Here is a 19,322-nt window from a genome sequence, read left to right as displayed (position 1 = left end):
CTCAGCCCTTACGAGAGCTTTTCAATTCATCCTGGAACGTGCATCTTTTCAGGGAATAAATCCATAACAAATACCGAATATTGATTGTCTTATGTGTCCATATTATATCCATTATATTGACCGGGTATTCCCAAGACGCTCACGCTCTGCAGCAAGCCAGTCACAGTTGATTGGCGCGGCGCTGTACAGCGAACGTAAACAAACAACTAAGCTAAGGTTTTAAGTATTACTTTTCCTCCAGAGATCCCGCTAATGTTGTGTTATAAAGTAAAGGGAAACAAGATATCTATTCTTCCTCCACCTCTCTCGCTTCTCTGCTTGGTGTCGCTGACGCTTATAGTTTGCCTCCCTTGCTCTGGTAACGTCACGTACGTGAAAAAAACAAAAAAAAACGAAGCTCCGAATACTGATTTAAGCTTCGAATACAAATTTTCCGAACGAGTATTCGAATATTCGAATAATTCGGGCAAGCCCTAGCTTATAAATCATCACTTAACTTAACTGCGCACATCTGAAATGTATTTGTAGTTTTCGAATAAAGGTTTTAATTTAGGGGGAGGTAAGGATTTGATTAGACAGCACACGTACAATGGAGGCTGTGAGGACAAGGGGACATAGCATAGCATTGATATGCAAGGAATAAATCATCAAAACCAATCAATGGAATTCAATGCATCGCCTACCCCATGAAACATTACTTTAGGATGGTGGTTCATTCTTCTTATACGATAGTTATCAACAATGATTAGATGATGGTTAGCTTTTGTCCACAACTTTATTGGTTTTGCATCAAATATACAACTGAAATTCCAATATTGTTTTGCGGTGCTTTGGGCATATTGTTTGTGTTGTCCAAGAAACATCTGGTGGATCGTTTTTTTTAAACATTGTTAGTGTTTGATTGGTAGTAGTGCTGTACGATTTGGTGAAAAAGTCAAATTGCCACTATAGTGGACAATATTGCTATTGCGATATAATAAACAAATTGTCATGAGTCTACTTGCTTGGTTATCAAGGAAAATGCACACAGATTACTGATCATTTTTAAATGTTTATTTCTCAACTCAAACATACAAACTTAAGCTATTATAAAAAAATACAAAAACTATAAACTGTGTACAGTACTGTTTTCAAAATAACAATATTTTACAAAATTAAATAAATAAAAAATAAATATCTTAATAAAGGCATTTCTGCAGTACAAACTTGTTAGATTTCCTCAATAGTAAAAGTAAATATATTTTTTTTTAATAAATAAGGAAATACAAATAAAATATATATATATATATAAACATAGCACAAAAAGTAAGGAAATTTGTGTTTGATAGATTATTTCTCTGTGGTAACAAAAAATGCTTTTTGGCAATAAATCTTATACCGTTGGATAGCCTGTTTAGTTCCCTTTCAAATGGTGCCTCATTTCCAAGGAAAATGCATTTGTGGGATGAGCAGCAGCGCTGAATATGTGGGTTCCGCCCATGAAAAATTTGCCAAATCTTTTCAGCCATTGCCAAACAGGGTGTTTTGCTGTTTCTATTGACACTTGTTTTGAGCTTCTGGTACCCCCAGGTGCTGCCAATCAGGTGCCCAATTTAGGGCTGGGCGATATGGGCCAAAATGAATATCTCGATATTTTTTTACTATATCTCGATACACGATATATATCTCGATATATTTTGAATCTCCTCTAGAGCACACATCATAAATGCTCGATTCAACCATGTCTGGCATAATGTTACGTCAGTAATAATTCTAGTATTCCTGAAACATAAAGGTGCGGCCACACCAAACGCGTATCTCGCGTACTTCGCGTATGAAATCGCCATTTTTTCCATAGGGAACCATTGGTTTATGCGCGTATTACGCGTATTATGCGTAATACGCGTATAAGCAACATTGTACGCGCGTATGAGGCGCGTATATTTACGAGCTATACGCGCGTATATCGCGTACATTTCAAGAGTTCAAAAAATTTAACATTTTACGCTCATACGCATGACGATTAGCCGTATTGCCCAATCAGCGTTGAGCTTGACCCGACGTCACTGGCAGAGAGTAGTGAGCTTGGACAGAAGCATACGGCCGACATATTTCTTCATTCTGTGTGGAAATAGTAACATAGTTACGCCATTAAATGCTTTTATGGAAACATTTCTAGCGAGAAATGTGCATTTTACTTTCATAATGTTCGCTCGGTGAATGTGAAGGATGTTTGGTTTGATAGTTATGACGAAGAGGGAACGCTCCGTTCACTTGCATGGACAGAGTCTCTGGTTACTAAGCAACCTCAACGTCTTGGCGGACTATTTCTCTGCTGATCAACACTACAGACTACACAAACAGAAATGGAGGTGGATCAAAATCTCATCGTCGCCGTGTGCGGCCGTCCTGTCCTGTACGACACCACGATGGTGTCGTACAGGGACAGGAACAAAACAGAGAGGGCGTGGGTCGACGTGGCAGAGGATATTGGCGTTCCTGGTAAGATCAGTGAATAATGTGTGTGTGTATTTTGCTTGGCTTCAGCTATCGGTGTGTGTGGGTTGTGTGGCGTATTGCGCGTATTGCGCGTATGTGACCATTTTTGACACAAAATGGTCAAGCAACATTTTACGCGCGTATCTCGCGTAAAAAGTACGCGAGATACGCGTCTGGTGTGGCCGCACCTTTAGTCTGCATGTCGATTACATGAAACAACATATTGTTTAAACTAGGGATGGGCGTGAGGAATCGATTACTCGAGTACTCCTGGTTACAAATGAACTCGGTTGGTGGACAGGCAAACTCGAGTTTGCATATACACACACAAAGTTTTCTGAAGCAAATGTATCAATTTTCTGTGCGGCACCACTAACGCATGCCGTGGGCACAAAGCAAATGAAATGTATCAAATTTCTGTGTGGCGGGTGCCGTGCCGTGTGCAGGCACGCCAGAATTCAAAAAGTTAAGAGATTGAGGTTAAAGCAAAGCGCAGCAAAGAATTGAAATACTTTAAAGTAATAGGAGATCATAAGGTGAAATGTAAAATATGCCAAGCGAAATCGAGCTACCAGAATACTACAAGTACTATGCGGCAACATATGCTCCTGAAACACAATGGTGAGTTCGGGAAAGCAGACCCGCAGCAACCAAGTATGCCGGCTATTTTCACCGCCGCAAGACGCAGCTGTAATCCCTGCCGTGTAGAGAAGATCACAACGCTGAGTATTTCCATAGTCCATTTACTGCCGTTTTATTTGCAGCTTTTAATTATTTGCAATGGTTAGGCTACTTGTTTCGTTTTAGTTTATTTTAAACCGTTACAGGCCTTGGTTCGACGTGATTTAAATTGTGAGACGCATATTTATTTTTGTAAGGAAAATGTGTTTTGAACGTTTGCAAAAATAAATAATGAATACTCTGATAACTCTGACTGTTTTGATGGAGAATAAGCATTGCATGTTTGGTTGGTAATATTGCCGTTCATCATTAGGCCTATTCCTGCTGCAGATGCGTTGCATTCTAAAAATAGATTTGTTTAAACGAGTACTCGATTGATCCTCGAGGAATTCCTCCGATCACTCGAGTTTTGAATTTACTACTCGTGCCCATCCCTAGTTTAAACTCATTAGTGCTTTCTATTGGAACAATTTAGAACTTACAAATAAGAAAAGGAAAATCACAGCAAGTTAGATTTACCAACACAGCATTTATTCAAACCGTTAATTATTTATTAACGGTTTGAATAATAATGATTTGATATTCACTGCCAACGACGGATCCATTGCTATTTTTTTTCGAAACCAAATCCTCCGTTTCCATCCTTTTTTCTCTCTCTTGATGTTCTCACTCGCCGGTCGGAGGTACACACACCTACAGCAGCGCGCCTTCCAGACTATGTCACACACGCGCGTCCATGAGAATCTCGCGGACTCGCAACGGGCGGGGGGAGTGAGTGTGTTTAATGCATATGAGTCTGTGAGGCAGAGAGCCACAGGAAAGAGCGAGAGAAGGGAACACTGTGCGTTCACACCAAACGCAACATTTGTCGCCCGTTCGTGTTGTCGCCGAAGTTTTGTCGCGCCACAAATCATAATCTGTCGACTGTCGCTGTGCAAATTTTGTCGAATTTGTCGCGCCACAACAAGATAACCACAATTGCATGTCTTTACCTTTTGTGGAAGAGGGAGAGACGTCGGAGGACGCGACGCAGTCTATTCATTGGCAAAAATTTGACGATTCGATATTATTGCGATATTTGGGCCACGATTCAATATTATTGCGATTCTCAATATATTGCGATGCAGCAAGTATTGCGATTCGATTCTGTGATATATTGCGATTCATGTTCCCCATATTATTCAAAGACATTACAAGAAAAGAGGAAAAAAAGACTGCTCAACTCACTTCAAATGGCACATTTAATTATGTGAACAACAGTGCAAAAACTTAGAAGGGTAGTGCAAAACTTTGTCCTTGAACATTCAGGACACAGGACCGTTGTAATTATTTCGGAATAGGTGACCTCTCACATGAACGCTGAGCTCCCAGCACATAAATTAAAATTATTTAAATACAATAGAGTAACACAAAGCAGACTTAATAGAGTAACAAACCTTAGAATACTCATATAAATAAGAGTAACTCAGTGCTTCAATCAACTTGAGAAAAATAAACAAAAATGTGAACTGCTAGAGTCCAGTCTAGTTGGCTGCAAGGTCATGAACCAAAATGTTAAATTCATTTTGGAATGTTTGCATTTTTGCTCAGAAAAAGCAGTTGGTCAACATGCTCAGATGTTAAAGTGCTCCTCTGGGCTGTGACTATATCCCCTGCAGTGGAGAACACCCTTTCAGCAGACACACTTGTGCCTGGAATGCTCAGGTATCTTTTGGCGAGTTTGGCCAGGAAAGGATACATTTTCTCATGAGCTTTCCACCAGTTGAGAGGGTTTTCTTCAAGTGGCAGTGGAGAAGCCTCCTGGTATCTCTTCACTTCCTCTTCAGCTTGGGAAAATGCTGACTTTAGTGGGGCTGTGGTAGAAAATGTTTCTCCCAGTAAATCAGCTAGCCCAGATCTTCTTTTAGGTTGTGGCTCTTCAAGCACCTCAAGATCCTGTCCATCCATTTCTATTCCAGAGGCACTGCTGGTCTCTTCTTGCCTAATAGTGGGCTGTAGAGAAACATTTGATGTTAAAAGAAAAAACATCTCAGGTTTGGAATAGCTGTGGAATGCTCAATGCAATTAAAACAGATGTAAGAAAATAACCCAAAGTAGCCAGATGAACATAGGCTTGGTTTTAATAAATAAATAATAAATAATTTGTAAACTCCTTTATGATATTTTAAAATAATAACTAAATAATAAACTAGTAGTTCATTAAAGCCTACCTGAAGGCTGGCTGCCTCCACAACCAGTTTGGAATATGTGGCACTGATGTCATCTGTGGTCAGGAAAGGCAGTGACTTAAATCGTGGATCCAGGGCCGATGCTGTGTGGAGGGTGTTTTTCTCCTCAACAGTGCTATATCTCTTCTGCAGATCTTGATTTATTGCCTGTTTGATGTCCCTCACAATTGGTTTGTCCCCCATTGCCTGATGTGTGTCATTTAGCAGCTTTGCATGCACTGGAGCAATGATGGACAAAGTGGGATTCTTCTCCTCTGAAACTATTTTCGTGGCTACAAACATCGGTCGAAGTGCCTGTATTATGTCCTCAGCGTCTGTAATGTCATTTTCGTTGAGGGTGCAAATATCACTTCCTGACCGCCTGACGTCAGAGGACAACAGAGCAGCTCAGATCGCTGGTTGTTGTTCCAAGAAACGCTGAAGCATTTCGTAGCCACTGTTCCAACGGGTCACAACATCGGTCTTAAGCTTGTGAGTGGGGAGGTCCAGGAGCTTTTGTTTTTGTTCCAACATGGAGTTGGCGATTGTACTGCGGTGGAAAAAAGTCGTTATTCTCCGGACTCTTCCCAGTAACCTAGCGACAGCAGGCAGCTTAAGTGCGCGCTGTGAGGCGAGGTTGAGGGTATGGGCAAAACATTTCACGTGAAGGTAGCCCCCGACCTGCGCAGCCACTACCATGTTGGACGCATTGTCCGTTACCAAAACAATCGGCTTGTTAGAGATGCCCCACTCTTCGGTTGACGTTTTCAGCACCTCAGCCACATTAGCCCCGGTATGACTCTCATGCATCGCCCTGGTTTGAAGAACATGAGCTAAAAGCTGCCATTCATCCGTGATGTGATGCGCCATTATGATCATGTAGGATTCAGTAGCTCTTGATGACCAACCGTCACAAGTTATAGCAACTCCTTCGGCTAAACTTAAAGTTCCATTTACCTCCTCTTTGACTTCGCTGTAGAGTTTGGGGATGGCAGTGTCGGTAAAATATTTACGTGAGGGGATCACATACCTGGGCTCCAGTATGCCTAGCAGATTCTGGAAACCTTCATTCTCCACCACACTGTAAGGCTGTAAGTCTTTGGGGATGAAGTAGGCTATTGCCTCAGTGATTTTCTTTGCCCTTTCGGAGTTTTGAGGTAACTTTATCACTTTAGTTTGGTCCAAGGTGCGTTGATTTGCGGGTAGGACAACTTTGGGTCGTTCCTCAGGGGTCGCTATCGCTAACTCTAAATGGTGCCTTGTGAGATGCACTCTCAAATTCGTCGTATTCCCACAATACTTAATTTTCATCCGGCACTCTTTGCAGATGGCAAACTGCATGTCAAGGTCTTGACTAGTATTACATTTTCGATAAAAAACGAAATGTAGCCACACTTTCGACTTAAAAGAAGACGGAGCTTCGTGTACAATCGGTTGAGATGGTGAAGCCATTTTCATTTAAATTTGTTGAATGCAAGGTAACAAAGCACCACCTAATTTGTTGTTGAATGCACGTCATCAAAGCACCGCAACAAGCGCCACCTTGTGGTTGTAATATGGAAATGTAATATTATCAGAGTAAAGTCAGAGAAAACCCGAAAGTAAAACACATAATTATATAATTAAATATCGCAATACTTTGCGCTACTGTATCGATATAATTGCGAACGCAAAATATCGCGATACTGAAGTGAATCGATTTTTTCCCCCACCACTATTCATAATATTGTAATGACCACGGAAGAGGCAGTGAATGAAGTATTGATTAGACAGTGATTTATTAGATGGGCCTACCTAATAAACCGTTGGAACACACAAGACCGGAAACCATAGCAACGCCGGTAAACATACCCCGAGAAGCCCAATCCCTATGACCTCCCCACGCTACAGCCATCCGGAGGCGCACAGAGCTTTTGGCCATGATATTATATATACAATTATATTATATCATATACTATTATAGATAGAGCTCCGGGAGTCGCAAACGGCAACAATCACTTTCTCCTCCATGCTGCAGGTCACCCCGGACTGCACTGCACTGAATTTGATGTTTGAACGCTGATTGGCTGTTACGTAACACATGTCACTCAGTGGCCACGCTGTTGAACGCTGATTGGCTGTCATCACGCGAAATTCGCGTCAAAGATGAAATATTTCACCTCGAGCGAATTTGTCGCGGCACAAATCCTGGTGAACGCGCTCGCCTGTGCACGGCGATAGTGTGGCGCGACAAATCAGAACTTGTCGCCGGATTTCTCTCGCGAAATACGCGTCTACGTTCACTTTGTATGGGATCTTGTCGCCCTGTCGCGTTTGGTGTGAACGCACAGTGCCCTTCTTCCTCGGCGGCGCCATGTTTACTTGTCGCGCCACACTTTCGCCGTGCACAGGCGAGCGAGTTCACGAGGATTTGTGCCGCGACAAATTTGCTCAAGTTTAAATATTTCAACTTTGACGCGAATTTCGCGTGATGACAGCCAATCAGCTTTCAACAGCATGACCAGTGAGTGACATGTGTTACGTAACAGTCAATCAGCGTTCAACCATCAAACTCAGTGCAGTGCAGTCCGGGGTGAACTGCAGCATGGAGGAGAAAGTGATTGTTGCCGTTTGCGACTCCTGGAGCTCAATATATAATAGTATATAATATAATATAATATAATATAATTGTATATATAATATCACGGCCAACAGCTCTGTGCGCCTCCGGATGGCCGTAGCGTGGGGAGCTCTCATAGGGATTGGGCTTCTCGGGTTTGTTTACCGGCGTTGCTATGGTTTCCGGTCTTTTTTCCGGTCTCATCAATGCTTCATTCACTGCCTCTTCCAATGTGGTCAATATTATGAATAGACTGCGTCAGGTCCTCTGAAGTCTCTCCCTCTTCCACAAAAGGTGAAGACATGCAATGGTGGTTATCTTGTTGTGGTGCGACAAATTCGACAAAACTTGCACAGCGACAGATTATGATTTGTGGCGTGACAAAACACACGCGAATAGACGACAATATTGCCACTTGCAACAATTGTAAAGTTTCCATTTCATCAAAGGGGGGAACTACCTCCAATATGCTGAAACATTTGGCTACACAGCATGCAATTCATTTGCAGGAATGTCGCTTATTTATTTTGTTTATGTCAGTTGAATTTTGTTACAAGTTGAATGCAAATGAGCACCGTTAGTATTCCAAAAGGCACAAGCTCTTACTTGACTGTAGTTTTATGGCACACAATGATGGCATTTGGGCTTAAAAAAACCAAACATATATTTTTTTGTCTGGACCAATTGATTGAGATTTAATACAAACAAACACATTTGTACTTATTTTCTCACCCAAAGAGAATCGATAAGGAATCAGATCGATAAGCAGAATCGGAATCGTGAAATTCGTATCAATTCCCATCCCTAGCCATTACTGCCCTTTACAGGCCCGTTTGCGCTGGTGTCGGCAACACGTGCACTGGAACCTGAACATGTGGAGGAACGTTATGTTCAGTGATGAGTCCAGATTCTGCCTACGGCAGTTGGATCGTAGGGTCAAAGTGGGGAGAAGACGCAGAGAACGCTATGCTGATTGCTGCACCGATAGAATAACATCTTTTGGTGGAGGCAGTGTGATGGTGTGGGGTGTTATCTCCCTCACTGGAAAAATGAGGCTTGTCATCATTGGAGGCAATCTCAATGCAGAGAGATATAGAGATGAGATTCTGCAACCAGTGGCAATCCCATATCTCCACTGTCTGGGACCGAACTCTATCCTCAAAGGTGACAAGGCTCGCCCCCACAGGGTGGGGTTTATCAGAGACTACCTCCAGAATGTGGGAGTGGAGAGGATGGAATGGCCTGCTAGCAGTCCTGACCCCAACCCCATTGAAAATTTATGGGATTAGCTTGGGCGTGCTGCTCGTACCAGAGTGACCATCACAACCACGTTGTCTGACTTGCGACAAATGCTGGTTGAAGAATGGGATGCCATCCAACAGCAGTGTGTGACCAGGCTGGTGACCAGCATGAGGAGGAGGTGCCAGGCTGTTGTGGCTGTGTATGGTTCTTCCACACGCTACTGAGGCTCCTGTTTGTGAAATTAATATATTGTTTAATTGGCAATATGTCTTATTTCTTCAAACTTCAATCATCCAATCCACCAAACACCAAATGAGTCAATGGCAGAAGAAGCTGTTTGGCATTGGCAGAGAAGATTTGCCAAATTTTTCATGGGCGCAACCCACATACTCAGCTCTGCTGCTCATCCCACAAGCGCATGTTCCTCACAAGGGCACTATTTGAAAGGGAACTATACAGGCTTTCCAACGGTATAAGATTTATTGCCAAAAAGGATTGTTACCACAAAGAAATAATCAACCAAACACAAATTTCCTTACTTTTTGTGCTAAGTTTATATATATATATATATTTTCAAATTAAATCGCAGCCTTTTGTGGTTATACAATCGCATATGCTGATATCGCAATTGCGATTGTGATTCTATTATTCATGCAGCACTTATTCGTAGCACATCAAGTAAGGGATACGCCCGACGAGGTGTCCATTATCAGGAATTAATGGATGACGCGGAGGCCTTAGAAACATCCGACGCGCAGCGGAGAAAGGTTGTCTCCGCGAAGTCCATTAATTCCTGATATTCGACAACTCGAAGGGCAATATCCCGCTTATACCATTGTCATTTGCCAAAGAAAGCAAATTAAGACTTAATTTATTTATTTTCATGTGTTTTACAATCCAAATATAAAGTATTTCACAAGCCATAATTTCGTTCCCCTGGTAACGCCTGAGGGTTTGACTAATACCTAATAATAAAATAATAATACATTTAATTTAGAGGCGCCTTTCAAGACACCCAAGGTCACCTTACAGAGCATATAGTCACTAGGTTAGGTTAGGTTCTTATGCAACGGAAACAATGTGCACTCCTCCAGTAAATAGGACGGACCTTAGATACGACGCTAACGTTGTGCATTGTACATATTTATAATTCGAAATTCGTCCCAGCCTTTATATCACAGATACTCTAGGGCAGGGGTTGGCAACTGGCGGCGGGCCATAACCTGCCCGCCAGACATAATATCTGGCACGCCAGATTTTTCAGATTATTATATATATGTATATATATTATTTTTTTTACAATGTCGAACTGCCAGACCTAAATATTAATAATCTACTAGGGATGCAACGGAATGGAAATTCTTGTCCAATACCAAAAATGGCTTTTGCAGTTTTTCATTTATTGAAGACAGTTAAACCTTCATTTATAAGAGTCAAAACGGCCCACACATGTTAACAATATTGAAGAAAACAACGCAAACACATTGATGCAACAAAGGGGAGATGCCCGGCATACTGGCCTATGCTCCTAAAACGACAGAGGAAACTTTTTTAGGCGGGTTGTCGTGGTTTCCGGTTTCGTTTTGCGTTTGGTTTGGGACGGACCTGCCTCGGTTTTTCACCTAATGTGAAAAGTTGCATTTCCCATTGGTCACGATTTCTTTTGTCGGGCGATATGGACAATCATTTTATCCGCAGGCAGTTCTCAAGGTTTTTGTGCAATCTATTTCTCATGTGCGTCTTGATTGCCTTCATGGAGGAGAAGGTCGACTCGCACGTGTAGGTGGAAGAAAGCATTGTAAGCACGTAAAACGCGAGTCTCTTGACTCCTCCGAGCAGGACAAACAAAAGGTACTCACAGACTCCGCACTTCTGAGCGCATCACCAACCAAGGAGCTTGTTTGTAAATCAATTAACTCCATCTCAAATGCAGCCTGATCCAACGAGGGGAGGTTTTTTTTCGTCAGGGAGGAGAAGTCTGCACTTGATCGGACAGTGAGAGGGACACGGGCAAAGGCTATGATTTCCTTCGGGAAAGAGCAATCTCCAAACCTTGAAGTGAAGTTGGCCCGTAGCTGCTTGATGTCACTGCAGCTCTGTCACTTGTCCCGGTAACGGTGTTTTCAGTGTAGCAAAATGTAGGAGCCTGCCAGTTGATAGATCGGACTCCAACATCTTCAGCTTCCGCGTGAATGACTGCAGCTTTTCAACCATGTCCACTATGTTCCGGCCTCTACCCTGTTGCTGCAGAATAAGCATGTTTAAGTGGCCAAATACATCAGCTAAAAAAGCTACATTGGACAGGAACTTTTTGTCATCCAGATGGGCAAGGTGGTTGGATGCTGCGCTGTTCTTGCTCAACTGAAGGAATGCTTGGACTTCATTCACTAGCGCACAGAAGCGCTCCAACGCCTTGCCTTTACTCAACCAGCGCACGTCGTTGTGTAGCAGCAAGTCGTCGTATGGGGCCTCTTCTCACTCAGCAACAAGTTGGCTGAAAAGTCAATGCTGGGTGCTTGATGTGCCCCTGATAAGATGAATGACACGCATAACTTTATCCATAACCCCCTTCAGCTCACCGCTGAGCCTGGCGCATAAGACACTCTGGTGAATGAGGCAATGCAGTGCATGCATCTGGGGGGTGATTTCCTTTACTCTGCTCACCAGTCCTCTGTTTTTTCCCACCATTGAAGTAGCACCGTCTGTCACCATTAGATTTACATTATCAAATGATAGTGAATGCAGCCTAAACAATTCATCCAGCTTTGTGAATATAATGTCCCCAGTGGTGCACCCTTCTAATAGGACAAGAGAAAGCAGCTCTAGCCGGAACTCCTTCCTATCAAAATATCGAACATAGACGCACATCTGGGCTACATCTGTGTTGTCAGTGCTTTCATCGATCTCTAAGGAAAAGTAACTGGGCTGACTCAGGCCATTAACAATCACCGCAAGCACATCATCCGACAGTGCGTCTATGCGGTGAGTTGCAGACCTGGCTGAAAGGGGCACCTGTTTGACTGAAGCATTGATACCATCCATGGACTTGTCCGTAGCCAACTCCTCCAAAATTGTCACCATGACCTCTTTGAGTGTGAGTGTCTGTTTGTGTGTGCGCGCAGTCAATCCGCACCCGCCGTGGCGCCTGTGTGTGTGTGTGTGTGTGTGTGTGTGTGTGTGTGTGTGTGTGTGTGTGTGTGTGTGTGTGTGTGTGTGTGTGTGTGTGTGTGTGTGTGTGTGTGTGTGTGTGTGTGTGTGTGTGTGTGTGTGTGTGTTGTGTTTTAGGAGTGGTTGGCTGCTTTTTTAGGTGCGCACTGCTGCTCTCTCCGGCATAGAAAGGCAAGGAGGAGCGGCTTTACGCGTGGCCTTTGCATACAATGAGACACTTACGGACACTTTTACCTGGCAGACTCCGCTGGAGAACCAGGCTGACAACTGCGCAACTCTTTCATTTTATCTTCTATATCTATGTCCCCCGTTATGCTACATTATGAATTAACTTATTTTTTATTTTTTACTTAAATAATCACAATCGCGTTGGCAGGTTATAACTTGATCAGACATGAAATGTACATGATTAGGGCATACACTTGTTTACATGTAGGCCTACATATAGTCATCTAGCGTGTGGTAGGCATATGACTAAGCAAGCTGATGGGCCTGCGTCGCAAATTCCAGATGCATTTTCATCAATCAATTCCTTGAACTAGCCTTTGATAATGTTCTGGCCCGCCACCTACTGGCTGAAAAAAAATAATTGGCCCAAGTACACAAACTTACTTGCCAATTTACCAGCTCTCATTTGGAAGACTCATCACCGCGCCATTCGTTTCAATGGGAATCGCGACTGTCTATACTTTCAACTAGGGCTGCAATTAACGATTATTTTAATAATCGATTAATCTGTCAAATTATTTTTTCGATTAAACAATGAATCGGATAAAAAAAGAAACATTTGTAATTGCCGCATCTTTATTCAAAAGCTGAACATTACTTCAAATTCACAGTGCAGACTGAAGTGTAAAAACACCAGGTTACTGCTCCAACATCCCGGAACTATTAAAAGTAATATTAAATGATAAAAAAATAAAAAAACATAACTGGGATAACACACAAAAACATGCAATATATGATATACATTTATATACAATCGGGGAAACAAGTATTTGATACACTGCCGATTTTGCAGGTTTTCCCGCTTACAAAGCATGTAGGGGTCTGTAATTTTTATCATAGGTACTCTTCAACTGTGAGTGACGGAATCTAAAACAAAAATCCAGAAAATCTCATTGTATGATTTTTAAGTAATTAATTTGCATTTTATTGCATGACATAAGTATTTGATACATCAGAAAGGCAGAACTTAATATTTGGTACAGAAACCTTTGTTTGCAATTACAGAGATCATACGATTCCTGTAGTTCTTGACCAGGTTTGCACTAGGGCTGGCCCTAATGCCATTTTTCAGGCTTGGAATACTCGTTGGTTTTTCCGAGCGAATATTAGAATGCTCGTTCCAGAAAAAAACACCATCAAAAACAACATTAATAATCCCTATATACTCCCTGGAACCGATTTTGACAGTATCTGCATATTTTGTTGAAGATTTAATAGCTTTTGAACGTTAATTAGTAGGCCTAAGTAGGTTGAAGTTCCTTAGTTTTTCCCCGTGAAAGCGAACAGCTGTTGCTCCGTTCCAAATCAGCTGTTCTCTGCCATCTCAGCCCTTACGGGAGCATTTCAATTCATCCTGGAACGTGCATCTTTTCAGGGAATTTGTACAATAAATCCATAACAAATACCGAATATTGATTGTCTTATGTGTCCATATTATATCCATTATATTGACCGGGTATTCCCAAGACGCTCACGCTCTGCAGCAAGCCAGTCACAGTTGATTGGCGCGGCGCTGTACAGCGAACGTAAACAAACAATTAAGCTAAGGTTTTAAGTATTACTTTTCCTCCAGAGATCCCGCTAATGTTGTGTTATAAAGTAAAGGGAAACAAGATATCTATTCTTCCTCCACCTCTCTCGCTTCTCTGCTTGGTGTCGCTGACGCTTATAGTTTGCCTCCCTCGCTCTGGTAACGTCACATACGTAAAAAAAACAAAAAAACGAAGCTCCGAATACTGATTGAAGCTTCGAATACTAATTTTCCGAACGAGTATTCGAATATTCGAATAATTCGGGCCAGCCCTAGTTTGCACACACTGCAGCAGGGATTTTGGCCCACTCCTCCATGCAGACCTTTTCCAGATCCTTCAGGTTTCGGGGCTCTCGCTGGGCGATACAGACTTTCAGCTCCCTCCAAAGATGTTCGATTGGTTTCAGGTCTGGAGACTGGCTAGGCCACTCCAGGACCTTGAGATGCTTCTTACGGAGCCACTCCTTAGTTGCCCTGGCTTTGTGTTTCGGGTCGTTGTCATGCTGGAAGACCCAACCACGACCCATCTTCAATGCTCTTACTGAGGGAAGGAGGTTGTTGCCAAGATCTTGCGATACATGGCCCACATCACGACTCACTACAATGGGTGCCCGGTCATTCAGCTGTTCAGCACCCAGGCTCTGGAACTCCCTCCCCCCACACATAAAACAGTCAGACACCATTACAACCCCACCAAGTCACAACTCAAAACTCACCTGTTCAAACTCGCACACAACGTCTAACTGATCACTGTTTTGATTGTTTTTTTGTTTTGTTTTGTCTTGTTTTTGTTTTATTTATTTCTTATTGCTTATGTTTATTTATTTATTTATTTTTCCACAATGTCTTGTTTTTTAAAAAATTTATGATGACTATATGCTCTGTAAGGTGACCTTGGGTGTCTTGAAAGGCGCCTCTAAATTAAATGTATTATTATTATTATCGATCCTCCCCGCAATACGGTGCAGTCGTCCTGTCCCCTTTGCAGAAAAGCAACCCCAAAGAATGATGTTTCCACCTCCATGCTTCACGGTTGGGATGGTGTTCTTGGGGTTGTACTCATCCTTCTTCTTTCTCCAAGCACGGCGAGTGGAGTTTGGACCAAAAAGCTCTATTTTTGTCTCATCAGACCAAATGACCTTCCATTCCTCCTCTTGGTCATCCAGATGGTCATTGGCAAACTTCAGCCGAGCCTGGACATGCGCTGGCTTGAGCAGGGGGACCTTGCGTGCGCTGCAGGATTTTAAACCATGACGGCGTGTGTTACTAATGGTTTTCTTTGAGACTGTGGTTCCAGCTCTCTTCAGGTCATTGACCAGGTCCTGCTGTGTAGTTCTGGGCTGATCCCTCACCTTCCTCATGATCATTGATGCCCCACGAGGTGAGATCTTGCATGGAGCCCCAGACCGAGGGAGATTGACCGTCATCTTGAACTTCTTCCATTTTCTAATAATTTTCTAATTGCGCCAACAGTTGTTGCCTTCTCACCAAGCTGCTTGCCTATTGTCCTGTAGCCCATCCCAGCCTTGTGCAGGTCTATCCCTGATGCCCTTACACAGCTCTCTAGTCTTGGCCATTGTGGAGAGGTTGGAGTCTGATTGATTGAGTGTGTGGACAGGTGTCTTTTATACAGGTAACAAGTTCAAAAAGGTGCAGTTAATACAGGCAATGAGTGGAGAACAGGAGGGCTTCTTCAAGAATAACTAACAGGTCTGTGAGAGCCGGAATTCTTACTGGTTGGTAGGTGTTCAAATACTTGTGTCATGCAATAAAATGCAAATTAATTACTTAAAAATCATACAAAGTGATTTTCTGGATTTTTTTGATTCCTTCTCTCACAGTTGAAGTGTACATATGATGTAAATTACAGACCTCTACATGCTTTGTAAGTGGGAAAACCTTCAAAATCGGCCGTGTATCAAATACTTGTTCTCCCCACTGTATATACCGTATATAAGGGATGTCCATGGTTAACCGGTCAACCGATAAGATCTTTAACCGTTAAATACTAACGGTTAAAAATTAATTAAATCATCTTAATTTCTCTCAGATGACAGGGGATTGTTGAAATATAACTTGTGTTATTGCTTTAATTGCTGATAAGATGATCATAGTTCAATATATGATGCTAAACAGGTCAAAATTCCTATCTATTTTATATTGCTGGGAAAACAAGTCTTCGCCTAAATCTCAAATTTCTTCATTTTTTTGTGTTGCATTTGAACACAACAATCAAATTACTGAGCCGACCTGAACACATGACATTTGACACTCTTTGCTACTTTTTGTAGCTAACTAGCTCTATAGCCTGCCGATTTTAACATGGATTTAAAAACTGGATTACTATTTTTAACTGACGGGACTTTCTACACCGTCCGGTTGTGAGATTACTACCGCTGCTTTGAATGACCCTTGATGCACGTGGTGCCGACTCCGAGCCCGTCTGCACACCGTCTGCAGCAGCAGCTGACAGAGTTTTCTGTTGGACTAGTCGGATACTGACATATTTATAATTTGGAATTCGTCCCAGCCTTTATACCACAGATACTATAGGGTCTAGCATATAACCCAGTTTTCTGATTACAGTGTAATGCATTTTTCACAATTAACCAGCTCTCGTTTTGAAGGCTGAACAGTCAATTTGACTGGAACTACTTAGTAGGTGTCCATATATCAGGGATTAATGGACACCCTGCAGCCAATCAGAATCGAGTATTCCCCAAGACCATGGTTTAAAGCAATAATAATTCACCATGAAGTATTGCACCTGTTATACAGTGGATATATCTGATTACTTTAAGATGCATGGGGATATAGTGAAAAGTGTGAAGCAGATGAAGTAGACCAAACACTGGGTCACTATAAAGATGACAGTGTTGATCCAGACTGCCTGGGCACAATACCTAGCCCTGATGTGGGGCTAACTCTGAGACATCTGGACTGAAACAAGCTGTGGTCTCAGCATAACCAGCTCAATTCAAACGCTGCAGACTGAACTCTTTCAGACAAACCCACGTATTATAAGAACTAAGCCTCACTCCTCATATGCCAGTCAATGCAAAACCCCTACCTACACAGGAAGTGGTTGATGATGACGCTTAGAGGACTCAAGCAGAACTGCTGTTGAATGACTCCTCTGTTCCAGGTCCTCTGAAGGTCAGGAAGATGTTGGAGAGCTTGATGAGCACTATTAGTGAAATAGTCAAAGTTCTTGGCGTCACGTCACCAAACTTGATTTTGCTTTGGGATTGGAGCAGATGGAGAGGAGCTTTATACAGCATTTCTAAGTGCCAAACCCCCTTAACTATTTGCACAACTACACACACTACTAAACAAAGCTGATGCCCAGGGCGGGATGTAGGGTGAAGATTCACATAAGCAACTTACCAGATACTTCTTTAGGAGTTGTTGAGACCAGACAATAATCAGCGAACTCAAGCCTTAGCACAAGAAGGCTCACCCCATTCTTTTCAGAGTTTTTGCTTTTCCTTAGAACAGAGGAAGTTAGGCGATCAACAGCTTAGCTGAATGTGGAAATACCTAATAAAGGCTGAAGCTGTGATTCATATGTATACAGTCCATTGCCTTTCCCCTTGCGATGAGGACCCAGATGTAATTTATGCCAATCTGAGCAAGAAAGCAACTGAAAGAGTTAACTGAGAAGCAAGGAAGTTGATTCACTCTCTGAACCAGATTCGGACGCAATGAAACACCCAAGGTAGAGGTGGAAGGTCTCCAGGAGATGAATATAAGAGGGAGCTGAATATTCAGATGTGTTCAAATGATGGATGAACATTAGGGCTGGGTATTGCCAAGTACCTCACAATTCAATTCAATTCGATTCTTTAGGTCTTCTTTCGATTCGATTTCGATTTGATTCGATATTGATCCAATTGCTTCGATATCGATTCAATAATACGTGCAGATGACATAACCATTTAAAAATCAATTAACCATTTCATTGTGCTTTAACTAGCAAAAGGGGAATACACCATTGTATAGTATTGTTCCTGAGCTAAACTTGCAGCAAAGTATTACTTGCAGCAAAGTAATAATCATAACATGGACAAATGTAAAAGGTCATGTACATTTAGGCATACTTGCTTCTAGATTATAATGACTTGGTATGCTTCTTTTTTTTTTTTTTTTTTTATGGAAATAATCTATTTAAAAAAAGTTTTGAATCGAAATTGAATCGAGAACAAATAAATTGCAGTGTATTGATGAATCGATATTTTTACCCAGCCCTAATGAACATGAAGCTTGGTTATCATTTGAATGTGGAGAATATGGCCACATCGCAGCCCATTGTCTGCATGAACCCCACCCTGCTGCTCTGGAGTTGAACGAGAGGGGCTAACATCCAACAGGGACGTGACCTCAGTGATTCAGGCATTTACAGCACATTACTCTGACTCACAGTGAAGTAGATGAAGCGGCTCAATTGAAGCTGCTAGGATGCCACCCTGCCACCATCCAGCAGGCCAAAGAGTATCTTATAGGAGCTGATGATAAATTATAAATATATCTAAAACTAATTTGCCATTGAGCCTTCTATCAGTCATCACTGTGTGATCGCAGTAATTATGACAGCACTATTGGTCACGTACTTGAAACCTGATGTCCCCATGTCATGTGTTCTCCCGTCAGTGTACACTTCGCTGAGTGACTTGTAATCTAAAATACTCTTCCATCCCTACAGATTTGAAATGATGCATTCTGGCCAAATTGAATACAATATCCGAGGTGTCGTCAATGTGCAGTTGATGACTGTGGAGTATGTTTGGATGATGGCTGGTTTAAGCAGCCTCACGTGGCCCGAGTTATACTTATTGGACTCTGGGGCTGGTTGAGGCTGTACACCTGTTGTGCACAGGTTAAACCAGCCATCTCAACACCCAATCTGTGCTCTCTCCTGCATGACACCATGGATCACCTGCTTCATGTTGTCCTACTAGCGCTACAGTTAGACGGTTTCCAAAAACATCATCCTGTGTTCTGTGTCGGGGGACAGTAATAGCCACCTAGGTAGAGTACGACAGCCACACGATGGCATGTAGCTGGAACATTGTTACAATGACTCAACCAACGCATGTCTGCTGTGAAACACACTCAGACTTAAGATCCCCTTCAAGGAGATGGAGAAGCATTTTACCAAGAGAAAGAAGGAAAGCTTAGGGCCATTGCC

The 19,322-nt window shown here is 42.4% G+C and overlaps 3 protein-coding genes across 3 annotated transcripts in view; 1 reads left to right on the top strand and 2 right to left on the bottom strand.

Moving 5' to 3' along the window:
* The window catches only part of LOC132464879 (uncharacterized), a 152,471-nt gene that overhangs the window by 45,403 nt on the left and 87,746 nt on the right, over nt 1-19,322 (bottom strand). The gene's annotated exons all lie outside the window — the stretch shown is intronic.
* Nucleotides 1-19,322, top strand: part of mrpl23 (mitochondrial ribosomal protein L23) — an 87,189-nt gene that overhangs the window by 33,276 nt on the left and 34,591 nt on the right. The gene's annotated exons all lie outside the window — the stretch shown is intronic.
* LOC132464871 (E3 SUMO-protein ligase ZBED1-like) lies at nt 4,389-7,078 on the bottom strand. Its single transcript, XM_060061505.1, has 2 exons — nt 5,370-7,078; nt 4,389-5,151 (listed from the first exon to the last, which is right to left on the bottom strand). Exon 1 carries the CDS (start codon nt 6,822-6,824, stop codon nt 5,775-5,777), a length of 1,050 nt encoding a protein of 349 aa, XP_059917488.1. The 5' UTR covers nt 6,825-7,078; the 3' UTR covers nt 4,389-5,151; nt 5,370-5,774.

The sequence above is a fragment of the Gadus macrocephalus genome, chromosome 9, assembly GCF_031168955.1.
Source record: "Gadus macrocephalus chromosome 9, ASM3116895v1".
In the NCBI taxonomy this organism is placed as follows: domain Eukaryota; kingdom Metazoa; phylum Chordata; class Actinopteri; order Gadiformes; family Gadidae; genus Gadus; species Gadus macrocephalus.
Note: the sequence above shows the minus strand (reverse complement) of the source record. Positions and strands in the feature narration are given on the sequence as shown.